Source organism: Phodopus roborovskii, unplaced genomic scaffold (genome assembly GCF_943737965.1).
Source record: "Phodopus roborovskii unplaced genomic scaffold, PHOROB, whole genome shotgun sequence".
NCBI lineage: Eukaryota > Metazoa > Chordata > Mammalia > Rodentia > Cricetidae > Phodopus > Phodopus roborovskii.
In genome coordinates this window covers 1-24,733 of record NW_026126658.1, presented here as the reverse complement: position 1 = coordinate 24,733, position 24,733 = coordinate 1, and the positions used below count along the sequence as shown (strand labels likewise).

The 24,733-nt window shown below is 40.7% G+C and overlaps 1 protein-coding gene across 1 annotated transcript in view; it reads right to left on the bottom strand.

The window, feature by feature from the left end:
* The window catches only part of LOC127214104 (cyclin-Y-like), a gene marked incomplete at its 5' end in the record, with an annotated part of 67,121 nt that extends 43,028 nt beyond the window's left edge, over nucleotides 1-24,093 (bottom strand). The window contains 3 exons of the mRNA XM_051174436.1: nucleotides 2,636-2,736; nucleotides 12,506-12,526; nucleotides 24,020-24,093. Of these exons, the coding sequence (XP_051030393.1) occupies nucleotides 2,636-2,736; nucleotides 12,506-12,526; nucleotides 24,020-24,093 (196 nt within the window). The remainder of the gene's footprint in view (nucleotides 1-2,635; nucleotides 2,737-12,505; nucleotides 12,527-24,019) is intronic.
* Nucleotides 24,094-24,733: the final 640 nt, after the last annotated feature.

Below are 24,733 nucleotides of genomic sequence, written 5' to 3'. Positions count from 1 at the left end.
CCCCCAAACCTCTAGTCATCCTGGCCCCAGCAAAATTTGAACTTTCTTGCCAACTCAAACAATCCCCAACTTACAGGAGTGTTGTCACATCAAATCAGTTTATGAACCAGGGGTTTAGAACTCAGAGTACTCTCTCAAAGGAACAGCAGCTGGCTTAGGAAATCCATGTTCTGCCCAAGATATTCAGAATATCCAAAAAAAAAAAAAAGTTCTTAATAATGTTTGATCAATTCAATGACAAAAGATTGAAAGAGTCTTGGACTTAAGAGAGACAGAGAATCAGAAAAATGAATGGGATGTTCCTTTTTAGTAGGTGACCGTAAGGTTATAAGAAGTGGTGTGGGGCTGAAATCTGGCTGCTTTGTCGACCTTCACTGCTTCTTCTTTTCCTTCTAAGCATCTCTCTTATGGTGCAGAGCTACTGTCTAGAGAACTCATCAGGTTAGCTACTCCCTCTAGTTTTTGAGCACTCCGTCTCCTTGATCATAAATAAGAAGCCTGTACCTGTAGAGGATTCCAATGGCCCAACCTACTTCCCAGAGCCCATTTCAAAAGAGGATACCTTTTACAGCAACTGAAGCAGTAACTGAAGGAATTTCAAGTTTAGGGGGTTTAGATAAAATGTCTAAGTTAAAGAGATGTTGGAGAGGGAAAAAAAGACAGACATCCCTTAAATATAGAATCTTCACCCTTGGCTACCTATAAGACCCTCCCAGAAGTGGTTTCAAAGTTCAGTTTTCTAAGCCACACCCCCAGGCAGATGCCTCCAGAATGTATATATTACAAAGTTAAGCCTCCAGGTGACCTCCATTGACAACTTATGTGAATGAATCCACAACTATAACCAGGTACTTGAACCTCTCAGATATGTCACCTGGTTTTCCCACCAGGTTCCTAGTATCTGTTTCATAACCAGTGGTAATATTAAGTAACCTAAGGGCAGGAAGTAGAGAGCTTGGTTAGATCTCTCTGTGAACTTGAAGAGCTCACACTACCTCGGATACACTCCATTCTACTCTCATCTGATCTAGGATTCAATGGGAACTGGTAGATTTCACTCCAGGTTCCTCAGAGCTTAAACAACTGCCCCAAACCACAGGGCACAGAAATCTTCAGGCCTCCCCCACTCCCCACTTCCAAGGACTACTTATTTCTAAAAGGTTCTGTACTGTCCATCTCCTAGCAGTGAGCTCCATCCTAAGAAATGAATGCACTAGGAGAGGTCACTCAGATAATTATACTATATGCTATGATGATCTCTTCCCAGTTCCCATGGTGACCATCTCAAATTATGCTCACTGGCCATCACCCCATGCCTAAGTGCTGGGGCATTGAGGGAAAGGAACCCTATGCTTGATCAAGGGCCTCAGTTTCCCCCTTACAGGACTAAGACACTGACCATGGAAACTAGTTACAGTCCTCAATACCTGGACTAAGGCAGTGACTGTCACATACAATCATAAATTGTGCCTCCAACTCAGAAAACTTGGTTCATGAAAACAGAACCCTTTATAGGTAGTAATTTTAGCAATTTTTATGATAATATGGGTTGTTATTAGATGTGTACTTTCTTAAACAGATATAAAATGTCCCAGATTTTCAGTAAAGTTATTGATATTCAGACCCTAATATAAAAGGCTCTGAGACCTCTGGCAGGCCTGGCTGCTGTCACTGTGCTGATGGGGACAGGACAGTACAGAGAAAAATAGCTCTTTGCTTCTTTAAATGAAGAAAGGAAGGAAGGAAGGAAGGAAGGAAGGAAGGAAATGTAATTTCCTCCATTTTTCCTCAGATCAGGATCTGAGGCCAAATATAGAAGGATACTACAACCTAAATCCCCACCCCCCCCCCCCAACTGCGAAGAAGATCATGGTTAGACTATCCTACTTTCAGCATAGCCTAAGTCCCCATCTGGGTTTTGGAGGGAGGAAGTCTCATTTCATTTAAACAAGTCAAAACACCATTGGCTCTGTGCTGGCATGGATTCAGTCAAAATTGAAAGGGCAAAACTGTACATATATAAACACAAAATAATGAACATATTTTAGGACATCACTAAAGTAAGGTAAAGACGCTAGTTTCTTTATATAAGTAGAAATATGCACAAATATCTTAATATTCACAGTCACTTAAAAAAAATTCTTAAGTGTCAGTGACCCACATGTTTCTACTCTCCCAGGTCCTATAAAAAGCTTTTTGGTGAGGGAAAGAAGTCTGAACATCAGTGGTTAAAAGCACTGCTTGTTCTTCCAGAGGAGCCAGGGTTCAATGACCAGTACCCACAAGGCAGTTCACAACATTCCAGTCCCAGGGGGTCTGATTCCTTCTTCTGGCCTCCAAGAACACTGTATTCACATATTACAAACATTTATACAGGCAAAATACCCATACACATAAAACAAGAGAAACTTAAACAAAACAAACAACAAAAACCTTGCCAGGTACAGTGGCACGTGCCTTTAATCCCAGAACTTGGGAGGTACAGGAAGGAAGATGTCTGTGAGTTCAGGGCCAGCTTGGTCTACCTACAGACACGGTTACAGAGATCCTGGCTTTAAACACCACCACCAAAACAAACAAACAAGCCTTCAAACCCCAAACCAAATAAACAAAAAAAAGAAGTCCACACACCCACCATTTGATGGTATACTTGAGGTTTGGCTGACTGACTGTGCTGTCATCTAGGAAGATGGTGGAGCAGGAGCTGTACTTCCTTGATGTCTGGCCTGGAGGATGCTAGAAAACAAGATGACAACAGTTACACAAGGCTTAAAATTTTGCAATGTGTCAGCTAGTTTTGTCAACTTGATACAAGCTGCAGTCTTTTGGAGGGAGGGATATCAGTTGAGGAAGGGCCTCCACCAGATTGGACTGTGGGAAAGTCTGTGAAGCATTTTCTTCATTGATGATTTATGTGGGAAGGCCCAGGAAATTGTGGGCAGTGCTACCCCAGGGCTGATAGCCCTGGGTGCTGTAAGTCCTTGCTTGCCATGAGGAGCAAGTCTGTAAGCAGTGTTCCTCCATGGCCTCTGGTTCCTGCCTTGAATTCAGTAGGCAATAGAACTATGATTGGGACATTTAAGCTGGATCAAACCCCCCTCTTCAAGTTGCTTTTGGTCATGGTATTTTACCACAGCAACAGAAACCATAACTAAGGCACAACCTGACCCTTTCTCTGAGATCAGACCACAAAGGAAACATGTCTTAGCAAGAACTCCACCACAATTACTAACAGGGTAGAAATACTAGGCCACACTGGGATTTGTCTTGTTCTTCCTCACTAAGTCATCACCACCACTCCTAGTCCCCATCTTCTTTATGGGACCACTGGAAACAGGATGTCTGCAGTGGACATTTAGTGAATACATACAGGGAAGGTGGCATTTTACTTTTATGAAGTAAGATCAAGTTGAGAATCCACTGTACCCATTTTTGTAGGTGCAAAGTTGACTTGAGAGCCATAAATAATTCAGCTCAGATCAATAAAAAACCTGTTGCCTAATATGCTTAAATTCACATGAATTTCTAAGTGGAAATTTCTTATGTTAGGGACACATTGTATTCTGAAGTGGAAGACTGGGCTTTTGCACAGATGACCTTTAGGCAACAGGTGCTCCTGTGATTGTGGTTTCTTAGTGACCACACAAGTTCAAGTTCTGTGGAGAACTTTAGCAAGAAGACAGTTTCTGATAGGCAACATGAACTTTACAGCCATGATTGATAACTGAATACTAAGAGGATACTTGTCAAGTGTTTGGGAAACAGGGTTAGTAGACTTCCATCTGGGTAATGGGGGGGGTTGGAAGAGGGAGGAAGAAAGGAGAAGAATCATCAAACCATGCAAACAAGGTTCATCTTGTCTGACACTATTTTTACAGGCAGGTGTCATTGTCACCAACCCTTATAAATCACACAATCACCTGCCTGACCTGTCTATGTTTAGCAAAACCCCTGGGATAAAAGTACCTGAACTAAGGCTCAGATGTCTACTCCACATGTTCACATCTGCTTCCTATCTGTAGGTTTTCTCTGCAGTGAAACTATAAAAATCTGCAGCAACTTAAGACATATATAAAAAATGCTAAAACCACAATTTTCCCTTGAGAATACTTACTGTTTAGCATTTAGTTGTGTGGCTCTTTAAAATAGCTTTAGAGTGCATCACTAGCAGCAGTGCTGTATTTTGTTAGCAGCAGAAGGGTCAGAGGCACTAGCCTCAGGCCATTAGGTATGCTCTCAGGCCTCCAGCTCAAGCTCACTCCTAGGTGCTTGTGTGTGGAAAGGGTATTAAAAAAGGTTGCAAAGTTCAGGTTAGGATTTCAACATTAAGTTTATCATGGCATTTCAGGTCAGTCAATTAATCAATATTCTCCTTAAGGTATTCTGAGATGATATTAAAATCTATTCTATTGTAGCTACAACACTGAAGCAATATGGTATTAAGAAATATAAGAAACGAAGAAAGGCCCTAATTATGGTATTTTCATGCTACAGGAACAAAATCTACCTACTGCATCAACAGATTCTGACATAAAATTCAGCATCCAATTATCATGCTAATAAATACTTTAGAGACATGTTAGTAATTCAAACAAAGCCAACAGACAAATGGTATTTTACTTCTAGATCCTTCCTCTCTAGTAAATTCCCTGAAAACAAAAGTGTGATGCAAATTCCCAAGAAGCTGTGGGGAGGGCAGTGCTCCCCTGCAGCAAGGAATACAGCCTGAACCCCCCTTCACCTAGCTCTGAGCCGGTGGGCAATAGCACACACTAGATATGCAGACTGAGGGGTCAAATGTCAGTTTAGTCTCTCACCAAGGTATCAGTCCTGTCCTGGGATAAACCAGCTTTTAGTCACAGCATCCCAGAACTTATAGCTAACATCCCTTCTACAATGACAACAATTCCACTCCCAAACCAATAATTTCTATAACTAGTCCCCTCACCCCCAAATTTCAGCTTCAGAGTACTTTGTCACATTAGGTGCCATCGGCATCAAGCCACTATTTAAAATTCTCAGAGTGAAAGCTGTCTTTGACCTAAAACCTCATGCCACTAACATGCTAAAAGGGGAACCCTACCAGGTGTCAGGGGTGCTGCCTTGTTTGGGTTTGTGTGCTGAGCTGTTCCTCTAAGAGCACAGCATCAGACCACAGGGCCAAAACATGGCCAGCTTTAACTTCCCAATGCCTCTGATTGGCACCAAGGCACTAGTTGTGATTTCAAGAGTCAGTCACAGAACACTCACTCAGGCTTCATCAACATTTGAAATGCTATTCAATATGCTAGGTAGTTCTCAGCTTCAGCCAAATGTTTTATTTATGTTATTGCCCTATGATTCTGAAATTATACAACAAAACAGTATGCTTCTACACGTGTGGCATACACTCTCCCTGCAAGTTCCAATCTGCTAGTAAAAAGATGACAGGAAGAGGCAAGGCAGACACTGGCTACAAACCACAACAATGACCAGCACAGTAAGATATAGCCAAGGATGTAGTAGTGACATTTCTATCTTTAGGGTAACCAACAGGTATCTAATTAGACCTGAGGTCCATTCAAAAGGAGGGAATTCATGCCTGGTACTGTAATTTAACCAAACACTAATGGCTGGTGAGGCTATGAACCCTAGAGGAGAACCCACTAGTGACAATTTCCTAAACTAGTATAATTCCCAACTCCAGTCTAAATATAATATCCCTATTTCCACACTGATAAGTGTAACTCTCCTTGATCATCAATGAAACAATTTTTTTTTTTTTTTTTTTTTTTTTTGGCAGATGGGCCATCACAGAAATTTACACCTGGTCAAAACACAGAAAACTACTGAAGATAGGGTGCCCATCCCTAGTTGCTGTATCTATAGCACAACTAACAAACAACATGGAAGATGTTCTGGGCAGAAAAACTATAAACGCCAGAAGATCAGAGCGTCTGCTGAAGAACAGACATTTTCTATATATGACACAGAGGTGCTCCCATGAAATCTTAACATTATGTCTATCTAAACAAGACTTGCACAATGATACAACTAGCTGATATTCCAAGGTGGAGGGGGATAAATCTCACAAGGTCCTACCTCTAGATGAAGAACAGGCAACTAATGGTTGCTTAGTGAGGGAGAGTCAGTCTTTTCCAGGGATGAGTTCCAAGTCATCCAATCCCAAGTGGTCAGCCCAAAAAACACATACATATGAGCAACACTAAATAGACTCAGCAGGTTGTATTCATATATAAGTGTATGTTTCTCTGTCATACTGTGTGTATGCGTGCGCATTCACGCGCATGGGGGGGGGGACGGGTGGAGTAAGAGAGAGGGAGAGAAAGGAGAAATAATTAAGGAAAGTCATGAAGTTGAGAGGGAATAGTTGGGAGGAGGAAGAGTGTGAGTGGGACTGGATATAAACATGTAACCATATATAACAACCTCAAAAATGGTAACAAAATAAAATTTAAGTATAAAAGAGGGACACAGACACTATGACACCAGTCTGAGTTTGCCCCTAAGTAACTGACTGCCTGCCTGCTAGGTTATTTTGCCCCCCTCTTCTTAGCTGAATTTACTTGTCTTAGAGCAGTGAGAATAGCAGACATAGCTTCATATAGTCACTATGAGGAATACTTGATATGTTTGTAAGTGTTAGGGACAGGGTGGCATGCAGGAGACTGCTTCTGTACACAGGACTATATGTTTAAAAATGCCAAGAATGCCTTCGAAGTGGGATGTCTATAACATTCTAGAACACAAAAGAAAATGCCCATGACAGTGCTTTACTAAAAAGAGGCTTAATGGTGCAGACAGCTGAGAATTCCCTGTTACAGTTGTCTCAGTGACAGAGGAACAATCTCCAGCTCATGGCACGTCTGCTTAGAAGAGGACTCAGGCGAAAACCCACCAGGAAGAAGCAGAGCATGGATTATCTCCAATGCAGTAAGAGCACTTTTCTTTCGAACAATGAGTATTTTACAAAGTAAATTATGAATATGCTAAACGAGGTCACTGTAGAGGTACTACTAAAACAAGTCAATCTTTCTACACAATGTCCATAATACATGATAATTTACTATTTACATATATGTACTAGGTCCACTAGCACATAAAAGCTGTTGGGACTGCATGTTGAAAAGGCTAAATACAGTTATTACCTTGAGTTTTAGATATTAAGGCTATCTGCTTAGTAATCTCAACACTGACGACAGTCAGGTCCAAGAAACAAGTGTGCCTATACAAGCACACATACACCACATTAAGTGACCCTAGCCTTCATCTCATGTATCTTACCACTGTCACAATTACCAAATCAGGGAGAGGCCATCAGGAAGAATCTGCTTACCTTGAAGGTAACCTAGCCACACTGCATATAAGTACCTTGAAGGCATTTTCCTTCTCTGTTTGGTTTGTCCCTCAGAACTACTCCTCATGCTGCCTGCACGATAATGTCTATAGCTGTTGGGACTGTGTCCTCTCCTTGTGCTCTGTGCACCTTGTATTCACCTTAAGGATACTAACCATGTTATGCTGTCACCTGCATTCACTCAGCTGGATTCTGTCTAGTGCCAGGACTCAGGCTTTGAGTCACTAGATGGGCAGCCGCTCAGTTTCTTAGGGGTACATGTTCACAGTCCTACACCAAGCCTAGAAAGTCTGTGTCCCCATGATGAGCGCAGGGTCCTGTGGGAGCCTACTGTGTGACGGCAACAAAGTGACACCTTAGATCTCATAGAGAAGAAGCCTGTGCCACCCACAAGTGAAGGCAGCATGCTCAGCAAACTGGTACAGGGCACACCCAAGGAGCCATAGTTACTAAGCTGAGATGCTCAGGTTCTGAGGGAGAAGTGGCAGCTAGGCTCAGGGGCCAGTGATAAAAGATTGTCTCTCTATAGTGCAGCCTTGTTAAAAACTCTCCTAACCTGTGTCCAACTATCCTAGATTATCTTGTCCTGGCTTAGGAAATACATGGCCATCTTGGGCTCACTCTCTCCAAGGCCTGCATCCATCTACGGCAGGTTGTCAGAGCAAGGCAGGGTCAAGACACACACTCAGTTTTAAATGTTGGAGGGTAAGACAATATGGATGTTCATTGCTGGGTGTTGGTGGCGCACGTTTTTAATCCAAGCATTTGGGAGGCAGAGGCAGGTTTGAGACCAGCCTGGTCAGCCTAAGCCACAGAGAAACCCTGTCTTGAAAAACCACCCCCCCCAAGATGTTTATTTAAGTGTAGTCCTTATAATGCTGAACTCTTCAGAAACACTCAAAATTGGGTGTTAATTACATAACAAAATACCCTAAATTATATTCAAATAGTAGAAAAACCATCATCATTTACTAATATAGAACCTGGAAAGATGTACATTTACCTAATATTCTGTGAGCCATACTAGCCTATCTACATGTGCTGTAATCAGTTTGCAGATCAACTTCCTCTTACTGCTTCCCAGAGTCAAACAGGACAACCATCATGATTCATTTGAGAAGACAAAGACTAGTACTTCAAAACACTTTTCAAGACTTCTAGAACTAAGGCTTCAAGCTTCTTTTGGCTCTTGCTTAATTGACACATGATTTCAACTTAACATTATTATAAGTTTTCAGAACAATCATCTATCTTAATGTTGAAGCACATCCTCTGAAGATTTTGCACTATAACTCCTGTTTAGCCTCCTGCTTTTAAAATACATTTGTAGCACACATATTAAACCACAACACTCAGGAGGCAGAGGCAGGAGAATAGCTGTGAATTGGAGGCCAGCCTGGTCTATAGAGTAAGTTCTAGGACAGGCTCCAAAACTACACAGAGAAACCCTATCTCAAAAAAACAAGCCAAACCAAACATATGCACTAAAAAGGACATGGAAAAGGAGAAAGGACGTCCATCCCACTCCTGACCCATCTTGGAACGTCATCTTTCCACCTCCTCCAAACTTCATTAAATGTCTTAGATTAATTCCCATTACATATGCTGTTGCTAGGAGGCAGAAGGATATCAGAAAAATGAGGCGAACACAAATGGTATGAGTTTTATTGTATTTTGGGAAGATTCCCAACTGCAATTATCTACAACATTGTAATTTTTATCAGAGATTTTCACATTCTAGTTTTTAAAAAGTACTGAAATAGTTGACTTCAAAGAAAAGCAAAACCAAAACTTCAGCAAATTTATAAAAAAAAGACATTTTAAATAAAGATCTTTACACAAGGCTATAAAATTTTCCCTAATTTATCATTCTAATTACATCTAGAACAAAGGTACTGATTAGGATATTAATCTTTGTAAGTCATGTGGTTGGTTTCCTTGCTGTTGGGGCCCTCAGACTATTCTATTCCCATGCAGTAAATCTCTTAATCTTTTAATTCCTCCTTGGTCCTTCTCCAGCCTATGGCTCCATCTGGAGAAGGTCACATTCTCTGCTATAGTGGATAACAGACTGTCAACTTGATAGGACCTAAGATCTCCTAGGAAACAAACTTCTGCGCATGTCTGTGAGGTTTTCAAGATTGGGGTGTGAAGGTGTATTTTCACTGTGGGTGGCATTAGTGCATGGGCTAAAGGCCAGGCTACAGAAATAAAAAAGTTAGCTGAGCACCAAGTCACATCTTTCTGCTTCCTAACAGCACATACAATGTAATCAGCTCCCTCAAGCTCCTGCTGCCATGCCTTTCCCACCTGATGGACTACATGCTCACACTGTCAAACAAGATCATCCTTTTCCCCTTAGGCTGTATGTGTCAAGTATTTGATCACAGCAATGAGAACAGGGACCAATGCATCAACAGTTGCTATTAGTTAGCTAGGAGCAGAGGGGACCCGTGTCCATTTGTCTTCACTGGCTCATCTATAGCACCACTTTCATGTTTCTGGAGTAGCAGCATCCTCCTTGTAGATTACCTGAGCAAATTACACCACACAGGTTCTTCAGAAACTCAAAAGGAGAAACCAAACAACAATAACGTTATATAAAAAGGGACAAAAGATACCAGTTGTTCTAAAATTCAAGATCAAATTGAAATTTCTACTTAGGATCCATATTTCAAACTGAGTCCTATAATGGCCTGTAAAAGCATAAATGTCACTCACAGACAAGTTCCAACCTTGGCTCTGCTTACTTGTTTCTAGCCTACTTGTTTCTTTATGCCTCTGTTTTTCATCAGTAGAAGTGTGTAACTGAGTGCTGAGCTGGGATGGAGACTGTCCAAGTCAGTTGTTAAGTCCACACTTGGTAGAGATTCCAACAGTTAGTGTGTTTCCCACCCTCTTCCTACTGCTCTTCTTTCTTTTTAAGATCACTTATTATTTTTCGTGTACCTGTGTGTATGTATATGTATGTCCCCAAAGAGGCTAGAAAAAGGGGTGTCAAATCCCCTAGAGCTACAGGGGTTGTAAGCCTCCTACATGGGTGCCAGGAATTGAACCTGGGTCTTCTGAAAGAACAGCAAGTATTCTCAAGGTCTGAGGCATTTCTCCAGCTCCCCTTCTACTTTTCTTAACTTTTAGGTTACAAGCTGTGAAGTCAATGTGGTGGTTTGAAAGACAATGTCCTCCATAATGAGAGGTACTATTAGAAGGTGTGGTCTTGTTGGAGGAAGCTTGTCACTCTAGGCAGGCTTTGAGGTTTCAGATGCTCAAACCAGGCTAGTGGCTCACTGTCTTTTCCTCCTGTCTGTGGACCCAGATGTAGAACTCTGAGCTACCTCTCAAGTACATGTCTGCCTGCATGTTTCTCACCATGAAAATAATGGACTAAATCTCTGAACGTTAAGCCTGTGTTAAGCCAGTACCAATTAAGTGTTTTCCTTGAGTTCCTGTGGTCGTGGTGTCACGAAGCACGAACAGAAACCCTAAGACAACTACAAATGGTGTACAGACCTAATCCAGTTTGCAGATAGTCTCATTTTTATGCAGCTAGACTCTATATGGCTAAACAGCACTCAGCTTTTTCCCTAAGGAAGCAGAACTCATGTGCTCATTTGTAGGCAAGTCTATGAACAGGGTAGAAGATCACACGTTTCAGGGTTGTCTGCTACAAAGAAACTCAGCACACAGCCATCCTTATTCAGGAACAAGAATATATATGAGAGTTCAACATCTGTTTGACTTTACTGTACAACAGCATGGCAAATCACACAGGAAAGCATGAGTTGGGGCACACACCCTAAAATCCATATGCACATACTGGCCCATGGCTATTGATTCAGCAGGAGACAAATGCCAAGAGTGCACAGGATACAAGTAAGTTCACAGTGGAGAGCATATGAAAACAAATATGGAGATTGGAGCTATGAGAACACACCTGTCCCATTAGCCATTATTAAGAGTAGCCTGGTTAATCAAACTTCTTTCCTGACATGCCCTAAAATTGGCTGCTTAGGGGTCTGGTTGAAATTTCAGCTTTTCCCTTATGAGCTCTTTAGCACCTAAGTGCTAACGTGGGGAAAGCAGTCATGTATACCCACAAGTAAATAACTAGAAAAGAGGGCATAGCTTCAATCACTCACCCTTTTTTATTCAGGAATATACCCTTCCTCACAGGCACTATCTCAGCCATTTTCATCACTGCGTCTCATGCCATACACTGTGATCCCAGAAATGTTTTACAACTCTATGCTACAAACCTATAGAGCCAAGGAAGTGGTACCTGGTAGGACTTAAGTATATCCTACTGTTTAGGTTCTCTTTTTCTCATTTTATTCTCTTTTCTAGGTTTCCTTTGCTTTGGGTATGTTGAGGTTTGTTGACAAGGAGACTCATTTAAAGTCCCAAGAGTGAAATTACAGTGTGTTAAGAGTATGGGGGAATTAGTCTTAGTTTTCCCTACAAGAGATACAAAAATGGTGAAATTCACTCTTCAATGCAAAGGCCTTGCAGTTCTCCTGAAAACACATTTCTTTAACAAAATTTAATCCAGCCTTAATGAATAAAAAGAAAAAGTGCTTCTCTTTCTACCTCAGCTTTATTTTATGCCAGCTTCATGTTGTTATCTGTGATGTAATTCATACTATCAATACCACTGCTGATGTGTAAAACTGGCTGTCTAGTAACTATCTTATAGACTTCAACGGTAAAGAAACTATTGTGTCAGTTAAAAGAAAAATAAAAAATATAAACAACAAGAAAACGAATCTAGAGGGCCAGGGAAGTGCTTTAGAAGACAGAGGGCTGATGAGACAGCTCACATGCCCTCACATAACACAAGCATATTCTGAAAAACCAACTAAGTGAAAAATAACCCTGACAGGAAGTAGAGGCCCTCTGTGGAGTGCACACATTAGACAGCACGGCTGCAGAAGAGTCACCACTTCACTATGGGTCCAGCGTGTGTCTTCTCATGGCCTTAAGATTCTTACACACAGCTTTATCCTTACGCATGTCAGAATCTACAAGTTCAGAAATCCCGAATAACAATCCTGAGCCAGTTTCTGCTGGGTCAGATTCATCACTGCACTTTTCAGTGAGAGTGTAGAGCATGCTTACTCTGGCAATTCACAGAACTCTATCACTCCTTACCTTGTAGTAGCAGTTTTCTTTCTTAAAGAACAAGACACATGTTTAAACAAGAGGTGTGGTTATATCTGGTCTGTTACAGATTGCCAGGGAGTAGTGGAGAAAGACTGGAGATGGTAGGTGTACCTGTTATCATCCTGTGCACTTCCCACTGAGAGATACACTGCTCAGAATGGCCAAGGTACTCACTAGAGGGAAATTTTGAAAATACTTTTAAAATTAAAGGGCCAAGTTTAGTCTCTCCACACATAGAAACTGTTTTTGAGCACACAGACAAAAATGTGCAGCCCTGTTTCACAAACAACAATTGTGTAGAAGACAGAGAGGAAGCAGAAAAACAATTATGCTCTTGAAAAACAATTATGTATTTATTTGAAGGGAACTACACTATACAAATAAAAAAAAAGCTACAAAACAGGAATTTGGTGTGAGCAGAGATGAAAAGTTCAAAATTAAAAACCTTTTGCTTTGTTTGAGCCTGTGTAATGTGCGGTAGCACTGTGGTCTTGTCCACAGGAATACTCCCTTCCACAGCAGCCTTTAAAGAATCTGGAGACATGTGGTGGTGGGAGTGAATCCCAAGTAATGCCTGGCAAATCAGCTTTCCATCAACCCGTCACAGGCTTCTAAGCACCAAACAACACATAGGGCATTTTCACCTACCAAAGTCTATACTGTATAATCGTTAGGGAAAAAAAAAAAAAACAGGGGGAAGCAGTTTCACTTACATGGTTAATTGAAGAGACTTCTTTGTTTTTTCTCTCACAGTGAAGACAAAAGATGGAACAAAAAAATGTTACATGCTTGCATACTAACTCTGCAGGATGCTGAAGAATGGTCCTATTGTTCTATCAACCAAGGTCCCCAGTTACACATTTACCAAATTTAAGTGCAAAGAAGCTACAAAAATGCAGATCTAAACTTGACTGACAGAGGTCAATACAGAGGGTACTTAAACAATACCCATAATAACTGTAGCTGAAGTTATTGGAAGTCAGAGATTTCATTATCTGAATGAAGTGATTAGTAAATCTCATGAAAATTAAATGCATCCAATAGTTTACAGGTAACTAAGAGAATTATTTACTTAACCCTAATGGATCTTTATGGATCCACATTATATGATGAATTATTAGTAACCACATGACATCCCTAACAGGAATCCAACTGATGGGGAACAAAAAATGTTCTGCTGTGGAAGATGCCTGCTGGAGGTACTGGGAACAGGATTGAGCTTGTTTAGAATGTTCCAAGTAGCTTCCATGCTCAGGGAGTCAGATGAACCTCCCCATAGCAAATGCTGTTGTGTCCAGACTGGTCGTCAGCAATTCTGGCCTGCACTGTATAGCTTTAACCTCAGTTGTTGTTAGAACAGGCATGTTTTTTCAGCCCCAGAAACCATAAGGCTGTTAGAAGACACAGAGAAACTGGTGATAAACTGTCTCCAAATCTTGTGTTGTCTTTTCTAACGAATAGTTCCTCTGGGCACACATTAGATCCATCAACTCAGTCCTTGTAGAGGATAAGGAAGGGCAGCATTATGCAAGGAGAATGCACTAACTTAAAGTAGTGTAAATTCAGCTTGTCCTCTAAGCAAGCCATTTCCCTGTAGTCTGTACTCCAAAGCCCTCCAACTAGTAAGTTGGAAAGCCTTGAAGTTTTCCACTCTTCACTTACAGCTCGAGCTTCACAAGGAAACACTCACATTTTCCTAGAAATCTATCTTGGTGCCTTACATGTAGCTGAGCCAGAACCTTGGCCTAGTAAGTAAAGAGACTTTGTTCTTAAACACCTGTGAATGAAAAAACTGTAAAGAAAGAAACTGAAGAGAACAGAAGACAGAAAGACCTGCCAGTTCATGGATCGAGAGAGAGAAACCATCCAATACAATCCCCACCAAAATTTCAACGAAGGGTCAGGCATGGTGGCACATGCCTTTAATCAACCCACCCCAGAGTTAGTGGCAGGTGTTATTTATCTCATGAGTTAGGAGGCCAGCCAGAGCTATATTGTGAAACCTTGCCTCAAACAAAACAAACTCAATGCAATTCTTCACAGAAATTGAAAAAAGAACCTTAAAATTAATATGGAAACACAAAAGACCCAAAATATCCCAGCAAAGGACCCTGAACTATGAAAACACTGCTAGAAGCATCACCATCCCAGATTTTAAGTTACATTACAGAACTATAGTAATAAAAACCAGCATAGTACTGGAATAAAAAAAGACACATCAATCAATAGACTAGAACTGGACCCCAACAGAAGCCCATACCTATACAGCCACCTGATTTTGTCCAAAAACTAGACACTGGAGAAAAGCAGCATCCTCAAAAATGGTGCTGTTTGAATCGTTTAGGTATCTGCAGAATGAAATTAGATTTTATCTCACACACTGCATATAATTCAACTTCCAAAACAATATGGACTTGAACATAAGATCTGATACCCTGAATCTGTGAAAGGAGAAAAATAAAGGATATGTTCCAACTTACAGGACTAGAAAAAAATACTCTAACAGTACTCTGGTAATACAGCTTCAGGACCAACAACTGATAAATGGGATCTCATGAAGCTAAAAAAACTCCTGTACTACGAAGTACACTATAATGCAAGAGGAAATCCAGCCTATGGAATGGGGAAAAAATACCAGCTACACATCTGACAGTGAATTAATTTCTAGAATATGCAAAGAACTCAAAATACCTAAATGTCAAGAAAGGAACTCAATAAACAGCGGTGTTTAGAACTAATTAGAATTCTCAAAAGATGAAATACAAAATGTCGAGAATATTTTTTCAATGTTCAATACCTTTAACCACTACGGAAATGCAATTAAAATTTACTTGCAATTACACACACACACACACACACACACACACACACACACACACACACACACACACAAAGGACTCTATAGACTATAAGATGTCTGATCATACATGTTCTCTGAAGCTTTATTCACAACAGCCAGGAAATGGAAACACTCTACATGTCATCACCCAATAAAAATTTTAAGTGCACTGTCATTCATAATGTTTTTCTATTAAGAAGAAAATTAAAAATTTAAGGTAAATAGATACATCTGGAATCATTCTGGAAGAGTAACCTAGACCCAAAAAGATGAATGCTGAATACTCTAACATGTGAATTCTAGTTAAATTTTTGAACATGTGTGTGTGTTTAAATTAGAGTGCCCCATGGAGGCCAGGAGTCAACAAAGGGTCATGGGGGTGGACACTTTAAGAGAGGGGAAACAGAACACAGGTGGTATGAGAGAAAACAGAAAATGATAGGGCAAGAAGGATTAAATGAGGTAGGGAGTGGAAAGTAGGGTAAAAGGCACGGGGGAGGGGGGAAGGTGCCTAAAGAGGGGTAACTAACAAAAAGGTCTCTGAAGAAATTACATGGAAACCTAATACTACTTTAGAATACACATATAAAAGAGTGTAAATGGGAGTCATCAATAACAGCGGGTAGTGGGGAAGATGATATCAACAACATAGACAACCAGGCCCTCACAATAGCAACTAAAACCCCGCTTGAGTTGTTTGCCAGTGGGGTCCCACAGTCCCCTAAACATTATAGACTATTGCCATTGCTCTTGGTTACCCTCCAGATCTTGATGAAGGGACATTTCTAGAGACAATATCGCAGAATGACTTTATGGAAAAGCCCAATATGGACCAGTTATTCTTTGCATTGAGCTAAAAACTCTAAACAAGGTTTCAGGGGCCTGGCAAGATGGCTCAGTAGGAAAAAGGTGCTTAGCCCCCACCCAAGCTTGATGACCTGAGGTTTAACCCTGTTACTGGCATGGTGGAAGGAGAGAACAAATTCTTGTAAGCTGTCCTCTTGACCTCCCTGTGCACACCAAAGGGTATGTGTGCTCTTCTTGTACCTGCCCTACCCCTCTTGTAATAATACAACTTCAGCTAACTTCTTCATAGGTAGACATTTACTTTGAAAGAGTTTTTAATGACAAGTGCTAACCACTACAGGATACTGGGACTAGAGAGGTCTCAGACATCACCCCTCCCCACCCCACTCAGCAATCTTCCTTAGAAATATAAAAGCAGCCTACGAGGGATATGAGGAGGATAGTGGGGGAGTGAGGGCACTAGCCTGAAATGGGGATGGTTTACAGGAGCAGTATCAGCACTGGTTACTATGGAACCCAGGTAAAACGGAGCTCCACCTGGAGCAGAATGAGGCCAGGCCACTTTGGACTCAGCACTGAATTGCAGTGTTTGTTGTTTTGCTTTGTTAGAGAAGCAGACCTTCTGACTGTGGAGATAATATAACTAATGCAGATTATGAAAATATGACAAAGCAGGTGATATCTGAGTTGGAAGCTAGCCTAGTCTACATAGTGAGTTCTAGGCTAGCCAGTGTTAAATACTGAGAACCTGTTTCAAACAAACAAAACTAACTAACCAACCAACCAACCAACCAACCAACCAACCAACCAACCAACCAACCAACCAACCAACCCAAAACAAGCCAACAGTGTTGAGGCATACTTAATCCCAGCACTCTATTCTTGTGAGTTCGAAGTCAGCCTGGTCTACAGCGGTTTTAGGACAGCTGGGGCTACAGAGAAAGACCCTGTCTCAAAAACAAAAACAAAACAAAACAAAACAAAACAGAAGCAACAACAAATCTAGCTCAAAATTAAAAGTTTTGTTTCTCTGAGGATAGCATAGTTCAGGCTTTAAATAACCTATTAAAAAGTTCTGGGCACTTTTTCATAGAATAAATTTGAGATTAGCACCACACAAAGTAGAAGAGTCAATCTTTTACTTAAGGCAAAATACAACTATTATTGCTGGGAATGGTACTACATGCTTAATCTTTGCATCTGAGGAGGGAGGCAGAGAGAGATAGAGAGAGGTAGGTACACACACACACACACACACACACAACCACACACACACACACACACACACACACAAGGAAAACAAACAAAAAACAAGCAACCGGAACCAAAAGGACCCACACAAAATACCCCAGCAAGCCCTAGTTTGAATGCACATGAAACTTCCTCCTATTGAGCTAGGAAGCTGACCAAGGGTCAAGAACACAATGACCAGGATACAAAATGTACTGAAGGAGGATGCTAGCCCACACTTCCCAGTCCTGGGCAAGGCATCCTGGTGAGGTCATTCCAAGGCTGCAGGAAGGGAGCCTGGACAGTAAGCAGATCTTCATGTATTTCTAAACCTTGACCACGAGGATTGGGACATTCTATATGAAAGAGCAAATACAAGTGAGCAGGAGGGGACAGAAGCGAACAAGACAATTTCACAGGTGTGTAGGCGGAGACAAGGGGCAAGAAGGGCAATTTCACAGGAGTATACAGTCAGGAGACAAGGGGTAGCAAGGACAGTTTCACCGGTAAGAGGTAACAACTGCAGGACAGAGTATGAGGTCAGCAGGACACAGCAGAAAGCTACCTATCAGCTTGTTTCCATAGGGAATTCCTGAGCCAGAGGATTTCTTCAGAAGCACAGAAATGTCAACTAACTATAATCAGAAGACACTAGCCATATAAAAGACACATTTATGTAGAAAATTTGGAAAATACGATGTGGAAGAAGTTAAAAATGGATAATTAAAAATAAAGTTTGGGAAAGAAAAACATACTATAGCAATCCCAACAAAATATTTTGGTGTGTAGTTTTAAGTTTCTTCCCGTGTTTATTACAAATAAATATATTTTTGAAAATGGATGTTTTATACATGCACTTACATACAAACATAACAAAGGAACATGTCCATTTTTTTTTTTACTGCTACCAGCCTTTTATTTTTTAAAAATATAAATGTACTTTGTCATATGTATTATGTATTCCATACTTGATTTCATTTTTAGGAAACTTTCTCCACTGTTTTATTTTTTCAAACAGGGTCTCATTATGGCAGCCCAGGCTGACCCTGAATCACAGTCCTCCTGCCTCAGTCCCTTGAGTGCAGGGATAACAGGCAAGGGTCACCAGTCCAGTCTCTCTGCTGGCCGGAAGCTCACATGTTTACTTGCACTGCACTGGGATAATTATGATTTCACATACACTCAGGAAACATCTGAGCTAGATAGTCACTAGAACAGCATTGTGCACAGTAGGGAGGTATTGCAGTATTTTGATGCATCAAGGGAGAATCATTATTGGCTGGGTACATTATAGCAGAGCACTGCAGCCATCTTACAGACCTGATCTATTGTTTGTCTCCAAGATGTTCAGAAGTAACTCTAAAATGGAAGGTCCAAGACCAACCAATATGTAGTAAGAAAAACCAAAGCTAGAAAGATGGGAGGAACAGTTGAGCCAAGCCACTAACCCCCCCCCCCCCCAACTCTCAGCTGCAGCCCAGCCCCTCTCCTCTTTGATCCCATGTTCTGGTGTTTTATGGACAGCATGACTTCTAAAACCAAGAGAGTTGAGAGGATGGCAGAACCCTAGCTAAGGAAGAAACTCAATGTTAATGAGCCACTGGGCTTCAGTTTATTTAGACTGTGGTGCTATGTTGGGTAGTTAAATCACTTCCAGAGGACAGGAGTCAAGTTTTCATGACATACATGGGGCACAGAATACAAACTGGCTACAACCCCAGCTACAGGAGGATTCAATACCTCTGGCCCCCAAGGATATCTGCCACATGTACACACACACATACAAAGGAAAAAAAAAACAAAACAACAACAACAACAACAACAAAAAAAAAAAAACCAAAGCACAAAATAGCTAGAAAGCTTCCAGTTACTGGTAACTTCAGGAAATCCTCCCAAGATTTCTATCTGCTCTTTTTTTCCTCAAGAGTCTCATTATGTACCTCTGGCTATCCTGGAACTCACTATATAGACCAGGCTAGCCATGAACTCACAGAGATCCACCTGCTTCTGTCTCCTGAGTGCTGGAATTAAAAAGACGTGGCCACTATGCCTGGCTTCTAGCTGTTCTTAACACTGTCCCATACCAATTATTTCAGTAGCTCCCTGGATGTCAAAGGATAGGTGATCAAATGCATATTTAATGCAAGGTAGGCTACAAAGCTATGAAACACACTGAAAGGTTAGGTTAATATTAATAGAGGAGGAGCTAAAGGTGTTCAGAGAAGAAAAATAACTAGATATTACTTCTGACCAACAGACCAAAGGGCCATCTACCAGCAGTAGAATAGGCTGAATGGCAAGGGTGGGGAACACTAATCTGTTGGGCAAATCACCATCACCCCTCTCTGTTCAGTATCTGTGCTTCCATGGAAGTTCCTTACCACTGGACCTGGGGAAGCATTAGTTAAGAAAAACTCACTGTGGTTCTAACATTGCATCTTTGGATCTATGCAAACACTTTGCCCAGACTGAAAGGCCCAAGTGTTCAAATCAAAGCAATATCAAGAGAAAAGCAGATCACAGCACCTAAAGAAAGTATCCTCTCACAGACCTGGCCAGGGGAGGGGGAAAAAAAAGCCACCTCCTCTCCACCTCTCCACCCCATACCCACACCTTTCCTACAGCTCAAGGGATAACTGCAGAGAAAGAGCTGGCCTGAAGGCAGCTCTGTCACAATGAATTCAGAGTGGGAAGAGAGAACTGTAAATTTACTATGTGGGCAAATATTTCCTATGTCCTTCTGCCTTTAACCCAATGGTCTCAACCTTCCTAATGCTTTGACCCTTGACTCATGTTGCTCATGTTGTAATGACCCCCCCAACCATATAATTAGTTTTGTTGCTACTTCACAACTCTAATTTTGCTATGTTATAAACTGTAATGTAAATATTTGATAAACAGGATATATGATTGCAACACCTGTAAAAAAAGAGTTGGTATATTCCCCCAATCGCTTGCAGCTCACAGGTGGGGAACCACCTATACCTTTAAATAAAGGTAGAGGATGAGGGAGAAAGTGAAATTGCTACATTAAGTCACCTCAAGTGACATGGCTACTAAAGGAGAAGTAGGATTCTGGCTTTCATGCTTTTCTTCCCCATTCTTTGTAAGCTTCCTACACCCTGTAGAAGCAGACTTAGAAAGAGCAAACTGAGGCAGACATTCTCTCTCTTAAGCAACAGGTAACATAGAGGATAAATAGTCTTTTATCTATAAAGTACAGCTTTTGACTAGGTGGCACATACTTGCTATCTCAGGTCCTCCTGACAGTTGAGTTCCACTGGTCTGTATGGCATACAAAAGGAGACCTTATCTCAAAACACCCAACCCAAAAAGTTCACTCTGAATGATTTGAGATCCAATGGGATGTAAAGTCATCACAGAAAGATAAACACTGGTGACCTCTTGACATATGATCTCAAAGGGCTGATCATAGAAGTAGGGCCTATAACAGTAGCTACAGCCCTGGCAATATGGGAGATGGGGCTGAGAAAGGCCAATTATTATACAAAGAGCTGGCTAGGAAATCAAGTCTGGTGTTCTGTAACACAAATGAGTGAGTGAGTAATTATGGTTAGTACTATTGTATTGCACAATTAAAGATAGCCAGAAGAGAGGATCTTAGGACCAAAAAACAAACAGAAAACCTAAAAAAAGGTAACTAAGATGATGTCTAGTAACCTACAGCTCCTAAGGTGACCAGTACATAGACAGCATAGAGGTAAATATGCTGCTACCAAAAAGGATGCATACTATTGGATGACAACAAAACTTTTAGGAGTTTTAATTAAAGATGAAAGAAAACACCAAAACCCAAAACCCCAAAGGCTTTTGTCCTTTGCCTATATAATTCCAGCTACTTAGTAGGCAAGGAGGGAGATTACCTGAACCCAACATTACAAAAAAATCCAAAAAGGTGGGGGTGGGGTGGGGAATACAACTTAGGTGTATGTGTGTAGATATAAAATTGCCAAGGAACAAATTGGAAAATTATACTTGTCATAATAACTCAGGGCTGCAAGAGGTAAAGTTCATCAGCTCAGGTGTTCAGAGAGCTAAAATGGTTATGGATTAGTGACATGAGTGAGGGCTCAAGAGAGGCAGCCATTTTGAATACAGGCTGCATAATCTGCTGGCCCTGTGCATAGTGGTTCTTAATCTTCCATATATTTCCACCCTTTATTACAGATCCTCATGTTGTAGTGACCCCCAAACATAAATTATTTCATATCTAGCTTTCATAACTATAACTTTGCTACTATCATAAATTATAATGTAAATATCTGATATGTCACCCACAAAGGGGTCTTAAAGGTTGAGAAACACTGCTCTAGAGGTATGAGAAGAACCTTGACTCAACACCCAACAACGCTCCCAGTCTAGGGAGAAATCTAAGAGATAGGCTCCAAGAAAAAAGTACAGGAGAAAAATAACATGGAACTAAGGAGGGCAACAGGCTAACATAGCCTGGCAGCTTGTGGGGCAAGTGTGTCCTAAGTGCACATTTATGAATGGAAGAGCAATGGTAGCCTTAAGTTTTCTGCACCAAGTTGTTGAAATCAGTTCATAAGTAAATAACCAATTCTCTTACAATCACTTCACCCAAAAAGTAAGTCATTAAAGATGCTGAGATTGTCATGTGTATAAATTGTACTTTGTAAAATCAACTATAAACTGACTATTCATTACATAAGATTGTTCTTCAGCAAATGGCTCTGTCTGAGAAAAGGAAGAAGCTGTGCTGGTAAGGGCCAAAGGAGGAAATGTTCCCCTCAATCCCAGGAGCAGAGAAGAACATGTCCTGGAAGAGGGAACTTCCCTTTTGTTTGTAATATGAAACTTAATTATGTCTATATGTGAAGTGGGAAAATCCTCATAGTCAGGAGAAAATGAAGCAATATACAAAGATCTGAAGTTCTAGAAAAGGAGGAAGATGAACTCTAGAAGAAAGGAGACTGACCTGAACCTATTTCTGGAATAATCTTCCTCTGTTAAGTCATTTCCCTTGCCAGCACAATCAAGGTGTGTCCCCCACCCAGAGGCTCTGAGGATCCCAGGGGATTGTTTGGAAGACAGCTGGATCCAACAGGAAGAACACTATCTGGAGCTTCAGACTTTTTTCACCTCACTGTTCGGGGAAAATCAGTTTTAATTCTCATTTTCTTTTCTTTCTTTCTTTCTTTTTTTTTTTTTTTTTGAGGAAAAAAAAACGTATTACTAGAGTTTATTTAAACAGATTTTTTTCATAATTTTCTAGTGCATCTATTATTAGTCACTAGAGATTAGTACAAGGTAAATTTCCAATGTGGTAACTTAAGTATACAAATACATATTTTTACAAATTTTTCCTCATCTAAAATTAGTAGTAGTAAACATAGTCCAGGAGTAGAATAATGCTTACAATAGACTTCATTTTTACTGCAAAACAAAACAATAGCTGGACACAAACAATGAATCAGCAAGTAAAGACTCCTAAGACTGGCTGGTCTGAGTGTGCTAAGATATCAAGTCCTCTTAAATTCTCACCTCTATCCCCACTTTCTTTTGCTTGTAATATCCTACACCTCTCAGCAGCTTCCCTTACACAGGGAAAATTCTGGGTTGATTTTTTTTTTTTAAACCTAATATATTCAAAGTTTCCTTCACAAGTATTTGGTTCTCATTGACTTCTTTTCTTACTCTTGGAGAACCACCCCCCCCCCTTTTTTTTTTTTGTCTAACATGTGCCAAAGACTTGAAGTGGCCTGCTTGAAAACCATCCATATTACATCAACAATGTCCCCCTGCCAAAGCTGGCACCAAGCACTACGGAGGCATTTTCAGTTTGTATACATGAATACAGGTATGTTTGTCTTCTTTGTAGTCTCCTTGACTTAAATGAGAGCAGTCAATCTGGCAGAGTAAAGGATAGAATCTGCAGAGCTTCCTCTGACAGACACACCTTGTTCCCTTATCAGTATGCTTTACAAGTGCCCAGGACCATTTATGAAAACTGAGTCTTAATGGTCCTTCTCTTTGAAGCCACTGGCCACAGAACAGTTAGGGTAGACCAGGGGCTAAGAAGAGACAATGCCATGCCAAAGGAGAAATCCTACACTCACCTGGGACAGACTGCAAGGGTTCTAACATCTCAAAGTTCAGCTTCAATAAATAAATAACTAGATAGACAGATAAATAAATAAATAAATAAATAAATAAAAAGTAGTTTATGTGTAGGTTCAATTGAGCTCTTGAGCGACAAGACAGAGACAGTTAATTGGCTTTCAACTGCTTAGATTTCTGTTTTGTGTTACTTACTGCCTGACTAGTGAACACACATGATCTTTGAGAACTTACATATAGATCATGTCCTAAACCTTAAGACCAAAAGGTAATTTACTGACTCAATTAACTCTGTTGTGGAATATAGCGAGGTAACCCAGCTAACAAGCAAAATGAAGAGTTGTTTCAAATGAGAAATTCTAAAAATGTACTCATTACCAAAGGATAAACAAAAAGGAAATCACCAGTATGGACAGTACTTCATGGTCACTGAAGGGAACTCTACCACACACTAACCACTCAAATCCCAGCAGTGTCCACATTTAGGCTAACCACATTTACAAGCAAATGAATTAATAACCTACCATCTGTCTGAGATTTGCTAAGGAATATTGTGCTGGCCCGAGGATGGTCTGAAGGTTGAATTCCATATTCAAATCTGTAAAGGAAGAAAGAGAAGTTAAATAAGTAACAAGCCGATAACTAGGTAGAACCATGATTAGTTTTCAACTTCTCAATCTTGTTAGTACATTCCATGACTATGGGAGCCAGTTTCTGTGTTACTAGATTCTTTGGTTCCATTAAGAACACTGCTGTTGAAAACACAACGGGCAGGGAGCATAATGCTCCACAGTAGATCTAGCAGCCCAAAACTCCATCATCCTTTTCAAAGTCTGCTCTGCACCAAGAGAGGCCAACAAAGGGTTACACACAATTCCAGTGTAAGCTCTATACCTACTACAACAGGACATGTGCTCCTCAGAAATGAGCAAATGATGTCAGAGGTGATCTCAGATCACTGACACCATTATGATGAAAGGAAGTGTTTGAAAGACAAACTGTAACTGTATATGGATCATGTAGGTCTCTGATATGAGCATGGCAGGTCTATTATCTGGTCCATACTTGAAAGAAAAATTAAGTCAACACATAGTAACCACAAGATTGCTTGAGCACACATGCACGTGTGTACATACACACAAAGAAAGACAGACAGACACACAGAGGGGTAGGGGGAGGATAACTCTAATTTTCAGCGAGGCATTAGGTCCTTCAGATGCTCCAGTCCCTCTTCTGCC